The 13,338-nt window shown below is 49.0% G+C and overlaps 1 protein-coding gene across 1 annotated transcript; it reads left to right on the top strand.

The window, feature by feature from the left end:
- Nucleotides 1-6,081: 6,081 nt before the first annotated feature.
- Nucleotides 6,082-10,344, top strand: FEM1A (fem-1 homolog A). The gene has a single exon (XM_035567701.1). The coding sequence runs from the start codon at nucleotides 6,353-6,355 to the stop codon at nucleotides 8,399-8,401; it is 2,049 nt and encodes a 682-aa protein (XP_035423594.1). The 5' UTR covers nucleotides 6,082-6,352; the 3' UTR covers nucleotides 8,402-10,344.
- The last annotated feature ends 2,994 nt before the right edge of the window (nucleotides 10,345-13,338 follow it).

Below are 13,338 nucleotides of genomic sequence, written 5' to 3'. Positions count from 1 at the left end.
CGACAAATTCAGAGAAAAGGAAACAGCAAAAAGGTTTTGTTTTTCTTGCTGAAATCAGTCTGTCAGTAGGATCGCAGGAAACCCAGCACTATCATTATCTTATCTTTTTCTTTGCTGCCTGATTCCTTTTTTCTAGCATTCCCAAGTATATATTACATTTACTTATTTTAGTCAGACCAAGATACAACCGAGAGATAGGCGGGTTGGCAGAGCACTCCAAGAGAAGTTTATCATAGGGTATGGAAAAAGGAGATCCTGCTGAGTCTTGCTATCCTTGAAAAAAAAATAAAAAATTTATAGTCATCTATAGTCTCCTGAGTGGGAAAATGGAGCAGAAAGTCACAGGTACAGTCACAAAATTGGATAGATGATTACAGTGAGATTTGACATGGCCTCACAAAGAGCAATATTTTTCTTTTTCGCACCGTCTAACATGCCTACCATCCATCCCTGAAATGAGAACCAAGTGTTGAAAGAATGAGAACAAGTGAGGAAGGATAACAGAAGAAGAAATGAAGGAGGATATCCCCAAGGAGGAGGTGCTGCTCTCAGTGGTCTGGCTCTGTGTGGAAGACTAGTGATTTTGTTGTTCTGACTTATAAAGGTGACAACAAATCATAGCCTGCCATACAGTGCAGATCTTCACCCTCGCTGGTGTGAGAGATTGCTGACGGGACGGACTGGGACACAGAGCTGGTCCAGCTGCCCGCCGAGAGCCCTCTCTTTGATACAGCTGCTCCAGACCTGAAAGCTAAGTAGGTATTGAAGTGCTGTGGCATACTGGAGGTCGTATCAGTCCCTGAGCCAGAGACTGTGAGTTATTCTGCTCCTCAGTTCTCATCCCCTTGAAGTTAACCAAATCTGGGCTCTGGGTGAAGCAACAGGAGTGTCTGTGAAGAAGCAAGCTTTGTAGGCTCATCCTGCAGCCATGAGCAGCTCTCTCTAAGCATGCCACTCACCTGCTTTTACTTTAAAGCAATTTCCCATTGAAAACAACTATTATTATCTTCATATTGTGGATCGAGAAACATTAAGTGTCTCACTCAAAGACCCCACAGCAATTCTGTGGCAAAGTTAGGGCTTGAACCTCAGCTGCTGAAGTGTGCTGGGCACTTAGAAATCCTGCTTGTTTTGAAAGTCTAGCTTGCTGCTTCCAACAGGGTTTTAAAAACCGGAACGGGTAAATTTTCAATACCACCCAGAGCCTCTATTCTCAAAGATATTTAGGTGTGAAAATGAAATTCCTGAATCCTGCTGAGGCCAGTGGTAAAGGTAAGTACTGAAATGTCTTTAATAATTTGGGTTGGTGGTGCTGTAGAGCATTTTCTTTGTGTGCTCAGCATTGCACACTTGTCATTGTTATTATCCGAAGAAAGAGTACAAAGAGGATGGAGCCAGGCTCTTCCCAGTGGTGCCCAGTGCCAGAAAAAGAGACACTGGGCACAAACTGAAATGCAGGAGGTTCTGACTGAACATCAGGAAGCAGTTCTGTATGATGAGGATGACCGAGCACTGGAGCAGGTTGCCCTGAGAAGTTGTAGTCTCCATCCATGGAGATACTCAAAAGCCATCTAGACATGGCCCTGGGCAACCAGCTTTAGGTGTCCCTGCTTGAGCCCGGGGACTGGACCAGGTAGCCTCCAGAGGTCTCTTCCAACCGCAACAATTCTATGATTCTGTGATTACTGCCTATGTGATTTAGGAACTTAAGTTCTTTTGGCTTTTCCTTAAACTAAGTCATTTAGTTTGAAAACAGAAACGTATGTGGAAAGTCAGCTGTAGAGCTGGTGCAGTACAGCACCATAGCAAATGTCTGCAAGATGAAGACAGCCACTGACCTCCAAATCAATCTGCTTTGTCGTTCATGAACATCCTTTACAGTCCTCGCAGCCAGGTTCTGCCAGAAGGTCCAAATCTGATGAGGTCTTTACAGTCCTCGCAGCCAGAGGTCCAAATCTGATGCTCTTGCTACCTTGCCATTTGCCTCAGTCTTTCATTCTTTCTGCTTGAAGTAAAGAGGGTCCAGATCCAAAGATACTTTTGTTGCTATCATCTTAGATAATCTGTGAGGTAGGAGCAGAGCAATACTTATCCCAGGAAATTTATTGCTAAAGGAATTTAACAGCTGTACAAATTGCTATCCATTGATGATGCATGAAAGAAAAGACCCACATATCACAAGCATGAGCGACACACTCTCCCTCTCTTTTACTCCCCCACTGATATATTAAAGCCACAAAAATTCAGAGGGCAGCAGTGCAACCATTAATGTTGAAATTGCCAGGCTGGTGTCTAATGTAAATGAAACTCCATTGATTTAGTGTTACTCAACATACCTCTCCTGCTTGTTCATCTTCTGCAGTCTGATCAAAATCCTTCCTTCCAGGTAGCAATGGCCTCGTGCCCTATATAAGCACAGAAAATAATGTCATCACAAGCCTTAATGATGAAGGTAGTTACAGGACAAAAGCCCCTGCGGCAAGTTGGGTATTGGGTCATTGTTCCTGCTAATGTCATGGTGCCATTTCTCACTATTTTTAGAATTGTTCTCTTTGTACAGCAAATTTCTCATGTAGTTACTTAAAAATACAGAAGATCTTGTCTTCACTGGACTTAGCAGCAAAAGACCATCTTCTTCTGACTTCTGCAAATTAGACAAACCTGTAAAAGCTGAAGAGATTGAAAATAACTTAGATTTAAACCTAAATTTAAACTGTGAAAAAATGAGACTCTTGCCCTAATCTGCTGTTAACCCTCAATGCAGTGACAGGCTAAGCACAAAGACCTTGCAGAAAATGTTGCAGGTACCTAAATTATCGATTCACAGTTTCAGAAGTAACTCAGGGATTCAGTAAAACAACATGGACTTAGTTCCTAAATTATTTATATGCCTTTGGAACTATTAGCACAGATTCAAACTTCTCCACATTTTGAGGAAAGAGATACGGAACAATGGATTAGGAACTCTTCATCCTTTCATGCTAAAAGTGTTCCAGATCACATATGCAAGCTCTTTTATTATTATTATCTACTTTGTGTATTATTGTTGTTCCACACACCTTCGCTTGAATTGAAACTCTTTGGCTTTGGCTGCCAAAAGCACAGAAGATGCACCTGTAAACTCAGTTTGCCATCTAAATAAGCAAGACAGAGAACAGTTACTATTCCCATGTTACTGGCAGGGAAACAGAACACAGAAAAATTAAATGACCAGCCCAGGGTCACAAAAGGAGTTTCTAGCAAAGGTAGGATCTCAGCCTAGATTTCTTAAGTCTCTGCCCAACACTTTAGCCACCCATTCACTTGCTTTTTTTTTTTTTTAAGTACCCTGTCATTATTTCTGTGAAGAAAATTATGCAACTCCTCCAGCAGCCAGTACTGTGTAATTCAGCTTGTCTGAAAGGGAATATGAAATGGCAGTTTCAAAAAAAAAATTAACCCTCCTGCCACACAATCTGGCAGCCTTGTCAAAACGTCTCATTTTTTATCTTCTTTTCCTCCGGTGGGTATTTAATTTCCCTCTATACTCTCAGAACACTGGCTGGGGCTTTATCTGCATTATCCTACAAAACCTTCACAGGAGTCTCCGGGGCCTTGTGGAGGACACACTCGGAAGATGAGGGACGTGGTAGTTTCTAGTCCTTCATTTATTTCTATGCCAGGTGTTCAGCTGGTGTCCCTGGTTTGGGACATTGATCTTTTGGTGGTGACCTCAGTAAGAGAAGCCAAAGGAAGGAGGAGAACCAATGTGACAAGGGAATCTGATCAGACCCTCTGGTTTCTTCCCCTCAGTGCCAAAATCCTGCCCTAGACTTTTCAGGATGATGCTGTTGCAGCACATCAACTCAAGGCAAGCTGATGTGAGCTGGCCACCACCATGTTCAGCTCTCTTTGACTTCAGGGACCTAATAATCCATTTACAGCTGGCTCAGGGGTGAGATACTGTGGCTCAGCTCTTCCATATCCACGTCTCAGGATCTACAGGGCTTTTGAGAGACTACTTGTGCTGTTTATTCTTATTTTCATTACTAAACAGTTTTTTCATTCATGAAAACAAAACCGAAAAAAAAAAAACACAACACCAAAAAACCACATTTTTATCAGCTGCACTTCTACCCTGTGATGTTTCTGACAGCTCACCCAAGAACTGGGGTCAGGCTCTGATGTAAATTCGGGAGCTAAAAAGCTTACTTGGTGTTCCGGTGAATTCCATATTCATTGTAAGGAGGGGAAATTAATAGGAAGCTTTAGTTAATAGATACTTCAGATAAAAATGTGAGTGTATCTGATCACCATAGCAACATGAAAGAGATTGCAGGGAGAGGAAATGTCACTATGTCTGTGTCTGCGCCTTGACCTGCTGCAGTACAAACAGCCTAAGTGCTGTGGATTTCATACACGGATGTGCACAAGCAGGTGTACAGACTTGTGTACAGGTACACGCCACACATGCATACGTTCTGCTCACATTTTTAGCTTTTTGACATTTACATGTAGTCAGCTATGCACACAGACACGCACATGAAGCCTCACATGTTAATATTAAAATGGACCACGTGCACCCAAACTCATTGCTGACAGCTATTTATGTTTGAGAACATGTTTTTTAGCTGAACGTAGATGTGTATTTGCACATCTGTGTGCTGAGGGGACATGGGAATAGTCTCAAATAGCTTCCAGTGCACGCAGCCACTTCTGTCCTGGCATACAGAAAGCTGCACTTGCACAGCATGCACACACCGGAGGTGGAAGGACACCTTTGCTCATTTTCTTTTAAACATGAAGCAGCTCTGTCCCCAAGCACGTTGCACGCGTAGACGAGACGCTTGCATGCATGGTCAGACTTTGTGTGGGAATTCTGCCATGGACACTTTGGCTCTGGCTCAGGAGCGCTGAGCACCTGCTGCTCCCGTTGACTTTAACAGCTGCTGAAGTGAAAATTAGGCCCACACTGTCTGTTATGCAAAAGCAGTTTCTTAGCAACAAAAATGATATTCTGTGTGAAGGCAACGCGCATTAGCGGGATAATCCTAGGTAATTCCAGACAAGACCTAAATGGGTGGAAGGATGGATGGACTGAATAATAATAATGATAGACAGAGTAATAGTAATGGAAATAATGAGGCTAATCTTATTTCCCTGGAAAGAAGAAACAGCTATAAATAAAACACAACAGGAGAAACCTTGTGCCAATTCCCCATATAAAGATTAGAACACCGTAAATTCAACTTCTGCCCTAAAAATAGGTTCTGGTAACTAAAGCTTTACTAATCTAAACTATTGCCTTAAATATTTGTTCCTTGTTCTGCGTTACCATTCAGGAATGTACAAAGTTGTACATCTTGTACTACAGCAGGGATCAAGGGGAATTAATCTGTGTGTGGTGCTTGGACAGGCAGCTCTGCTACCTCCAGGCGAACGTCTCCTCAGCAAACAAGCTGCACGCTTTAAAACACTACAACCCTTTTTAAAAATGTCCCGGGCTGGTGCTGTACTAGCATGCTGTGTAGCTGTTTTGGAGTTCGATCACTTCCAGGAATTTAATAGAAATAAAACCTACAATGAAACCTGCCTCTGGAATGTCACAGAACGCTTTTTAAAGCTAAGCGCACTTCTGCTTGGCACAGCGACCTCGGGCCGCCGTGCCCGAGCTCCCGGGGTCCCCAGGCACGGCCAGCGGGGCCTTTTTGCCAAATCTCGGGACCGGCCCCGCTCCCCCAGCCCCAGGCCGGGCTCCCCGCCCTGGCCGCTTTGAGGCCTCTTTAGGGCCGGCCCGGACCCGCCGCCTCCCCTCAGCGCCGCTCCCGCTCCGCTCCCCTCCCCCGGCAGCCCCGCAGCCCAGCACCGCGGGGGGCGCTGGGAAACGCGGCTCGGCCCCCCCGGGATCCCCGGGGAGGGGCTGCCCTCTGGGCCCGGCCGGACTGCATTTCCCAAGATACCCCGCGCGGGGTCCCGGCACTGCTCGTGGTATCCGGCCACTTCCCCCTTCCTGCTGCCTGCCGGGAAATGGAGTCCACCGGGGAGCCGCTCCCGCGGGGCCGGCCGGGTTCTTCCGGGCGCGGGACTCCATTTCCCATCCTCCTCCTCCAGCCCCGCCGCCGGCCCCGCTCGGGCGCCATTTTGTTTCGCGTTACAACCTAAGATGGCGGCCGGGCGAAGAGACTGAAGGTTGCTGCGGCGGGACAAGCGGCGTCCGGCCGGATGGCTCCGGCCCCGTAGCGGCTCCTTGTCCCACGGGGGCCGTCCTCGCCCACCGCCTGCCCCGGGCCGAGCTGGGGGCGCGGAGGAGCCGGTCCATGGCCAGGAGGTGGCCGGTGCGGTCGCCGGTGCGGTCGCCGCGGCCCCCGTCGCCATGGACCTGCGCACGGCCGTGTACAACGCGGCCCGCGATGGGAAGCTGAAGCTGCTGCAGAAGCTGCTGGGCAGCCGGAGCCGGGAGGAGCTGGAGGCGCTGACGGCAGGGCCCGGAGGTGGCGACGGCCCCGGGGGTGGGAGCACCCCGCTGCTGATCGCCGCCCGGCACGGGCACCTGGAGGTGGTGGAGTACCTGCTGGATCACTGCGGAGCCCGCGTGGAGGAGGGCGGCTCCGTCAACTTCGACGGAGAGACCATCGAGGGGGCCCCGCCGCTATGGGCGGCATCTGCGGCCGGGCACCTGGGGGTGGTGCGCAGCCTCCTGGATCACGGCGCCTCGGTGAACCAGACCACGCTGACCAACTCCACGCCGCTGCGGGCTGCTTGCTTTGATGGGCATCTGGAGATCGTGCGCTACTTAGTCGGGGAGCGTGGGGCCGACCTGGAAGTAGCTAACCGGCATGGACACACGTGTTTGATGATCTCTTGCTACAAAGGGCACCGGGAGATTGCACGTTACTTGCTAGAGAAAGGGGCTGATGTCAACCGCCGGAGCGTGAAGGGGAACACGGCCCTGCACGACTGCGCTGAGTCTGGCAGCCTGGAGATCCTGCAGTTACTGCTCCGCTCCAAAGCTCGCATGGAGAAAGATGGTTATGGCATGACTCCTCTGCTAGCTGCCAGTGTCACCGGTCACACCAATATTGTGGAGTACCTCATCCAGGGAGGGCTGCAGCAGGAGGAAGAGGAGGTGGCAGGGAACCAAAATGGGACCTGTGCTTCAGGTGGGAGCCATCAGAGGTGCAGCAGTGCTTGTCGGGAAACTCCTCAGGGCTGCGAAGAAGGGGGGCATGAGAGATGCTGCGCCTCAGCTTCCAGTCAGGATGAGCAGCAGGTTCCTAATGTGTTCTGCACTCGAGAGGCTGCTGTGGAAGCACTGGAGTTGCTGGGTGCCACGTTTGTGGATAAGAAACGTGACCTTTTGGGAGCGCACAAGTACTGGCGAAGGGCAATGGAGCTTCGGTATGAGGGCGGGCAGTACCTACCTAAGCCTGAGCCCCGGCAGCTGGTGTTGGCATACGACTATTCACGGGAAGTGAGCTCGCTGGAGGAGCTGGAAGCCTTGATTACTGATCCAGATGAGATGCGCATGCAGGCACTGCTGATTAGAGAGCGCATCTTGGGTCCTTCGCACCCAGACACTTCCTATTACATCCGTTACCGAGGAGCAGTTTATGCTGACTCTGGCAATTTCGAACGCTGCATTAACCTGTGGAAGTATGCTCTGGACATGCAGCAAGGCAACCTGGAGCCTCTTAGTCCGATGACTGCCAGTAGTTTCCTTTCCTTTGCTGAGCTTTTCTCTTACGTGCTTCAGGACCGCTCCAAAGGCACTTTAGCTACCCACTTGGGCTTCTCTGATCTCATGGGAGTACTGAGCAAAGGTGTCCGGGAGGTGGAGAGGGCACTCGTACACGGCAAGGACCCTGTAGTTGACTCAGCACAGTTCACCAAGACGCTGGCCATTATCCTCCACCTGGTTTTCCTGCTGGAGAAGGTGGAGTGCACCCCAGAGCAGGAACACCAGAAGCGTCAGACTATCTACCGCCTGCTGAAGTGCAGCCCCCGGGCCAAGAATGGCTTCACTCCTTTGCATATGGCTGTGGACAAAGATACCACGACAGTGGGACGTTATCCAGTGGGCAAGTTCCCCTCGCTCCATGTCGTGAACTTGCTTCTGGAGTGCGGGGCTGACCCAGACAGCCGTGACTACGACAACAACACGCCGCTGCACGTTGCTGCCCGCAACAACTGCCCGCTGATCATGAGTGCCCTGATGGAGGCTGGAGCCCATATGGACGCCACCAATGCCTTCAAGCAGACTGCTTATGAGCTGCTGGATGAGAAGCTGCTCACCAAGAGCATGATGCAGCCCTTCAATTACATCACCCTCCAGTGCCTTGCTGCTCGCGCCCTGGACAAGCACAAGATTCCCTACAAGGGTTTCATCCCTGAGGAACTGGAAGCCTTCATTGAACTGCACTAGGGTGGGAGAGCTGAAGCCCCCAGCCTTTCCCCTCACCTGTTTCACCCCGAAGAGGTAGAGCAGCCTGAGATCTCGGGCCATCCTTGTCTGGATGTCGAAGGCCGTCGCTGTGCTGAGATGGGCTGCGAGCTTTGTCCTCATCTGTCACCATCAAGCTGGCGTGTGCAGGGGTAGGGGAGGAGGAGGCTCGAGCTCGTGGCTGTCCCTCATTGTTGTCATCTTCAGGTACTAGATATCTCCAGTGCACTGTGTCCAGAGAAGGCTGCAGCCCCTGCCCTTTCCCATACCAACCATCTTATCCGGAGAAGGAAGGAAAATGGAGATCCCTGGGACTTGCTGCCTCTCCCATTAGTGCTGGATTAACACAGCGTTAAGCTTTGGAGCAGCTACACATCACATTATGTGCTCTAGCCCCTCCCATCCCAAATACTGAATAGATAGGAATGCAAGTGAGGAATAAAATACCTTCCAACTAATTCTTTCCCCACTCCCTTCTCAGATTTGGTACAGTAAAAGTCTAACGGCCGAGTGGCTTATTCTCTGCTGAGGTAGTTGCCTTGCATGACACTAGGGCTGGGTATGCTGAGGACTTTTTTTTCCCCTCTTTACTTGGTTGGCCACGTAGCAAGTGGTGTTAAAGGCCTGAGATTTCAATGATTGTGCATAAACCTGGGTTATTTTTTCTCTTTTAGAGCCAGGCCCTATCTATGCTGCAAGACTACTTCAATCCTGTAAGATGTAGTAAGGTCAGTTCTGGTTATATAGTTTCATCAATAGATACTGGTTTATATGAACGGGGAGGAAAAACTGCGACCTTAGAAACAAGGTACTGATGTGGAGTTCAGGCCCTTATCTTGCCCGTTCTGCACACATTAACTCCCCCACGTGGGGTCCTTCAGCTCCAGAGCCCAGCAGGTGTTCAAGTTGAGCTGTGCAGAATGGATGTCGCCAGGTTTCAGGGCCAAACCCGTGCACTTTGAAACGTCTTTGAGGATGTGCTCGTGCACGCCCTTCTAGGATGGGAGGTACCTGTAGTGAGGGTGGTGCTCGGGGGGTTATTAAAGCAAGTGAGTGAGTGTGGGATGTTTGCATGAGGGTGGTCTGGAGGAGGAAGCAAGAAAGAAATGCAAGTTACAGGTGCCTTCTGAGACTGTTGGTGTCAGCCCAGTGGGCTCTGTTACCCCATTCTAAGACCTCTACACGGGGTGGGTTCTTAGCATCTGGTTTTGGCTTCTGACTCTTTTTGTAACTTCACTGAGGATGGTGCTACTTCAGGGATTGAATTTGGAATGTCATTTGGCTCCTGTTCAGACAAGCTCCTTTCTCTAATTAGAATCCACACACAACTTGTTTTTTTCTCTTTAAATTTGTAGTCTCAGCGTAGGTATTTGCCTCCATTAGCAGAACCCTTCTTGGTGGTAAACAGTGGTGGTAAACACGACGCTGTTCCAGCAGTTTATCTTCTTGCAGGGGGAGTGACTGGGCTTTGGCACCCTGTGGCTCATATTTTGGCCCCGGGCAGAATGGAAAGCACAGTGGAGGGTGAAGCAGCTGCCTCAGAGCTTTGGGAAAGGGCAAGATTGGGAGTGCAGAACCCTGATAAACAACCATGCACTATATGCTTCTGAAGCTTCTCTACGTGTATTTATAAGCCAGCGTATCCATAAGCCTCAATAATCCAGTGCTCTCTGCCCTTAAAGATACTGTAGATCTGCCATGACATTTTGCAGTGTTAACTATAACTTTTATTTATAAAGCAAGGAGGTTTAACTTTTATTGAGATGTAAAGTGCAGACATAGTTTAGCTGCATTCTATTTTTTTCCTCGTTTTGGCTGAAACGATCTAAACTGCAGGAATGGAATTTGTTAATTTGTGAGCTGATGAGCGCTCAACTTTAAATAATAATAAAAAAAAATGGCTGCTAGAATGCAAGTGCCTTGGACTTCTTGCTGGTAAGCCTCTCTTTTCAGCTCTTGCTTGTTTCCTAGGGATGGTACGCTTGTGGATATGGTAATACTGGGCGTTTGCAATCAACAGGCTTGGTTTGTTTCATTTCATCTGAATTTCCTCATGGGAAGAGCTAATCTGCACTGCAGCTGTAAACATTTCCCCTGAAAAAGGATAACAGTGACGCTTTAAGGACACCTTTCCTTACATACTTTGCTTTATCTTTTGATGTAAATGAAGCAGTGGGAAAGGATGATTTTGTTATCTGAGTAATTATCCTGCACAAAGAATGGGGTTTTATCACTGAGGGCTACAGATCCTCCTGTAGCACGCTTCTCTCCAGGAGCCGTTCTGTACGCTTCCATGAATGAAATGTCTGCCTTTTATTTGTTCTTGCAGCCTAAGAGGTGCTCTGATCTCTTTTAATAACATACCAAAATCCCTTACTTGTGGTCACTTCTCTTGACAATAAAGCAGTCCAAAAAAAGGTTTCTTTAGAAATGGAAAAGGGTGAGAAAGTCGCCCAGGGCTTTCCTGGAGCCAGTTGCTGGTGCCTTTCTGTGGATATCTTTGAAGCTCTCTGGAGCCTCGTAATGACATCTGATCGGTGTTTACAAAGTAAGTGGCCTAGAGCATAAAGATAGGGATACCGTGTCAGCGTTTCTCAGGTTCACAGAGAAACTGGGCAAGAATCAGAGCGTCACAAGCACACGTGCATTCTGGTGGAAACAAGGCCTGGGTGACAAAGCTTCCTTTCCAGGGTGAGCAGCAGCAAAGGGCCCTGAACACGTGGGATGAGCGAACTTGCTGCTGTGATTGAAACAGGGCTGTGGCTCTTACGTGGAAGTTGTTCCCGATAACCTGCGAGCCTCTTGGCTGCCCTCCGTGCACAGTAAGCTTAAGAAAAAAAGCACACAAACAATCCTGCAGAGTGTACTGCGGTCTGCTGCTGCTGTCTTTCTCTATTTCTCCAGTCATGACAAACTCAGTGTGACTGTTACGGTTGTATACAAGCCAGAGCAGCTTCCAGCTGACCAGTTTTGCATGACATTTATTTATAGAAAGCAGAATAGCTGGGGAAGGAGGGATATATATGTTTCCTCCCAAAGGGAGGGACTGTCCTGGTGGCTGCGCAGCAACAACTGCAGCGTGACAGGAGGTGCAGTAATGCAACACCTATTCAAACAAAGGTGATGTAGAGAAGAGAAAATAGGAGCTTTCTTTCCTCATGCTTAGAAGGAACTCAGTCACTTAGAGGCTTCCGACAGACTCTATAAAGCATACATGAGTTAATCCGTTGTCACTGGGTCCTTCGAAGTTAAAAGCCAAACTGTTTCAAAGCTGGAAGCCAGCAACTGATGGCTTTTAGTGCTATGGATAGAAAGAGTTAAGAGAGAGACTGAGCCAGGGAGGAAGGGTGAGAACTGAATAGTCTTTAGCTTAATGGTGCTGCCTGAGAGGGGATTAATATCACCCAAACAGTCTTTTCTCTGAGGACTTACTAGTATTTTTCTTAAGCTGTTTTTGGTTGCAAAGATTGGGTGGTTCTTAGACAAAGACTATAACCCGGAATGAGGCGCTGTGAGTGCCCTGCTCGGGTACAGGACAGGACCAGGACAGCCTGCAGGGGTCCTGCTTGTTGGCTTCCAGACAGCGCTGCCTGCTCTCGATTTGAAACATCCTGGGGCAAGTACTCAGAGACATGACCATGCAAACGTCTGCAGAAATACTAGGAACGGATCCCATCCCCTCTATCACTTGCATCGACCCTCCTTAACGAGGACTTGGTAGCTGTCTGGCTCTTCCCGGGGTGAGGAGTGGGGAGAGCTGCCCTGCAGCTCGCAGAGACCCCGCAGCAGTGGCTGCTGTTGCCTTGGCTCCGCTCCGCGAGGGAGCAGTCCCATTTCTAGACGCCTGGTGGCTTTGGGCTGACCTCTGCTGACAGACCAGGCAAACAGCCACGGCAGAAGCCATCAGAGATTGAGCGAGGGCTCTGGCGTTTGGCCTCAGATGCCTTCCTTGTGTTCAAAGCTCCGGGGAAGCCTGTCTCGTACAGCCATTGCCTGGGGCCTGCAGAACATCTCCCCCATTACCGGCCCTTCCCCACTTCTGTAATGCTCTGTTCAACACTCTTGGTTTTGAGTCAATCTTTTCCCTCAAAGGCGGTAACACAAATAGATGGGGTAATCTCGGTAGGGGACATTTCTCTGTATAGTAGCCACTCTAACAGGGCCCGATCCTGTTTCTGACCTTTTAAAAACAGGTAAGAATGGAGAACACACTGCTGCCTCCAGACTTCCTCCAAAATTTACCCCTCTCCATGCTGCCTTCATCAAGTAATTGCTTTTCCAAAGCACAGCTTTACTGCGACGATTCGTGTTTAACCTTGTGCCTGGTGTGTAATCTCAGCCCTTTGAGTCAAACAGAGTTGTCTTAAATACAAAAATATTGTCCTTAAACCACGCCTCCAGGGGCACATGGGAATTATGTCACGAACACAAAGCTTCTCTCTTTGCAGTTTCAGAGGGGAATCGAGAGCAGCAATCTCTTGGTGCCTCAACGCAGAGGCCTGCAGCCTCTCAGAAGTTTTTGAAGTAAGTTTTGTGCAGCTTCCCAGGCCTGCTGTGAGAGGGTGGGGGAAATGGCGCTGCTGGTGCACTGCTGCAAGGGGAGCACGCCATGCACACAAAGTAGGCATTGGTGTGAAGGGCCAACAGCATACTGTGCAACCAGGAGCAAAGAGGACTGCCAGAAGAAAACAGTGGGACCTCGTAGTGCTTAGCACCTTGACTGGAGGCCACAGTGACTCCCCAAAGCATCCCCTGAAGATTTTTCCTCAAATCACTTGGTCAGCGGCAGATTATGAAACAGAACCCAGATGTGCCATCTCCCAGCCCCCTCCCCTCCAGAGGTACGAACATGCAGAGCGGTTTTCCAGACATCCCCAGCTGCCCCTTTCCTAGTTCTGCAGGAAAGAACTGGAGAAACA

This window comes from Cygnus atratus, chromosome 26, assembly GCF_013377495.2.
Source record: "Cygnus atratus isolate AKBS03 ecotype Queensland, Australia chromosome 26, CAtr_DNAZoo_HiC_assembly, whole genome shotgun sequence".
Classification (NCBI taxonomy): domain Eukaryota; kingdom Metazoa; phylum Chordata; class Aves; order Anseriformes; family Anatidae; genus Cygnus; species Cygnus atratus.
The sequence above is the reverse complement of the archived record's forward strand: the minus strand, read 5'-3'. Positions and strand labels throughout refer to the sequence as shown.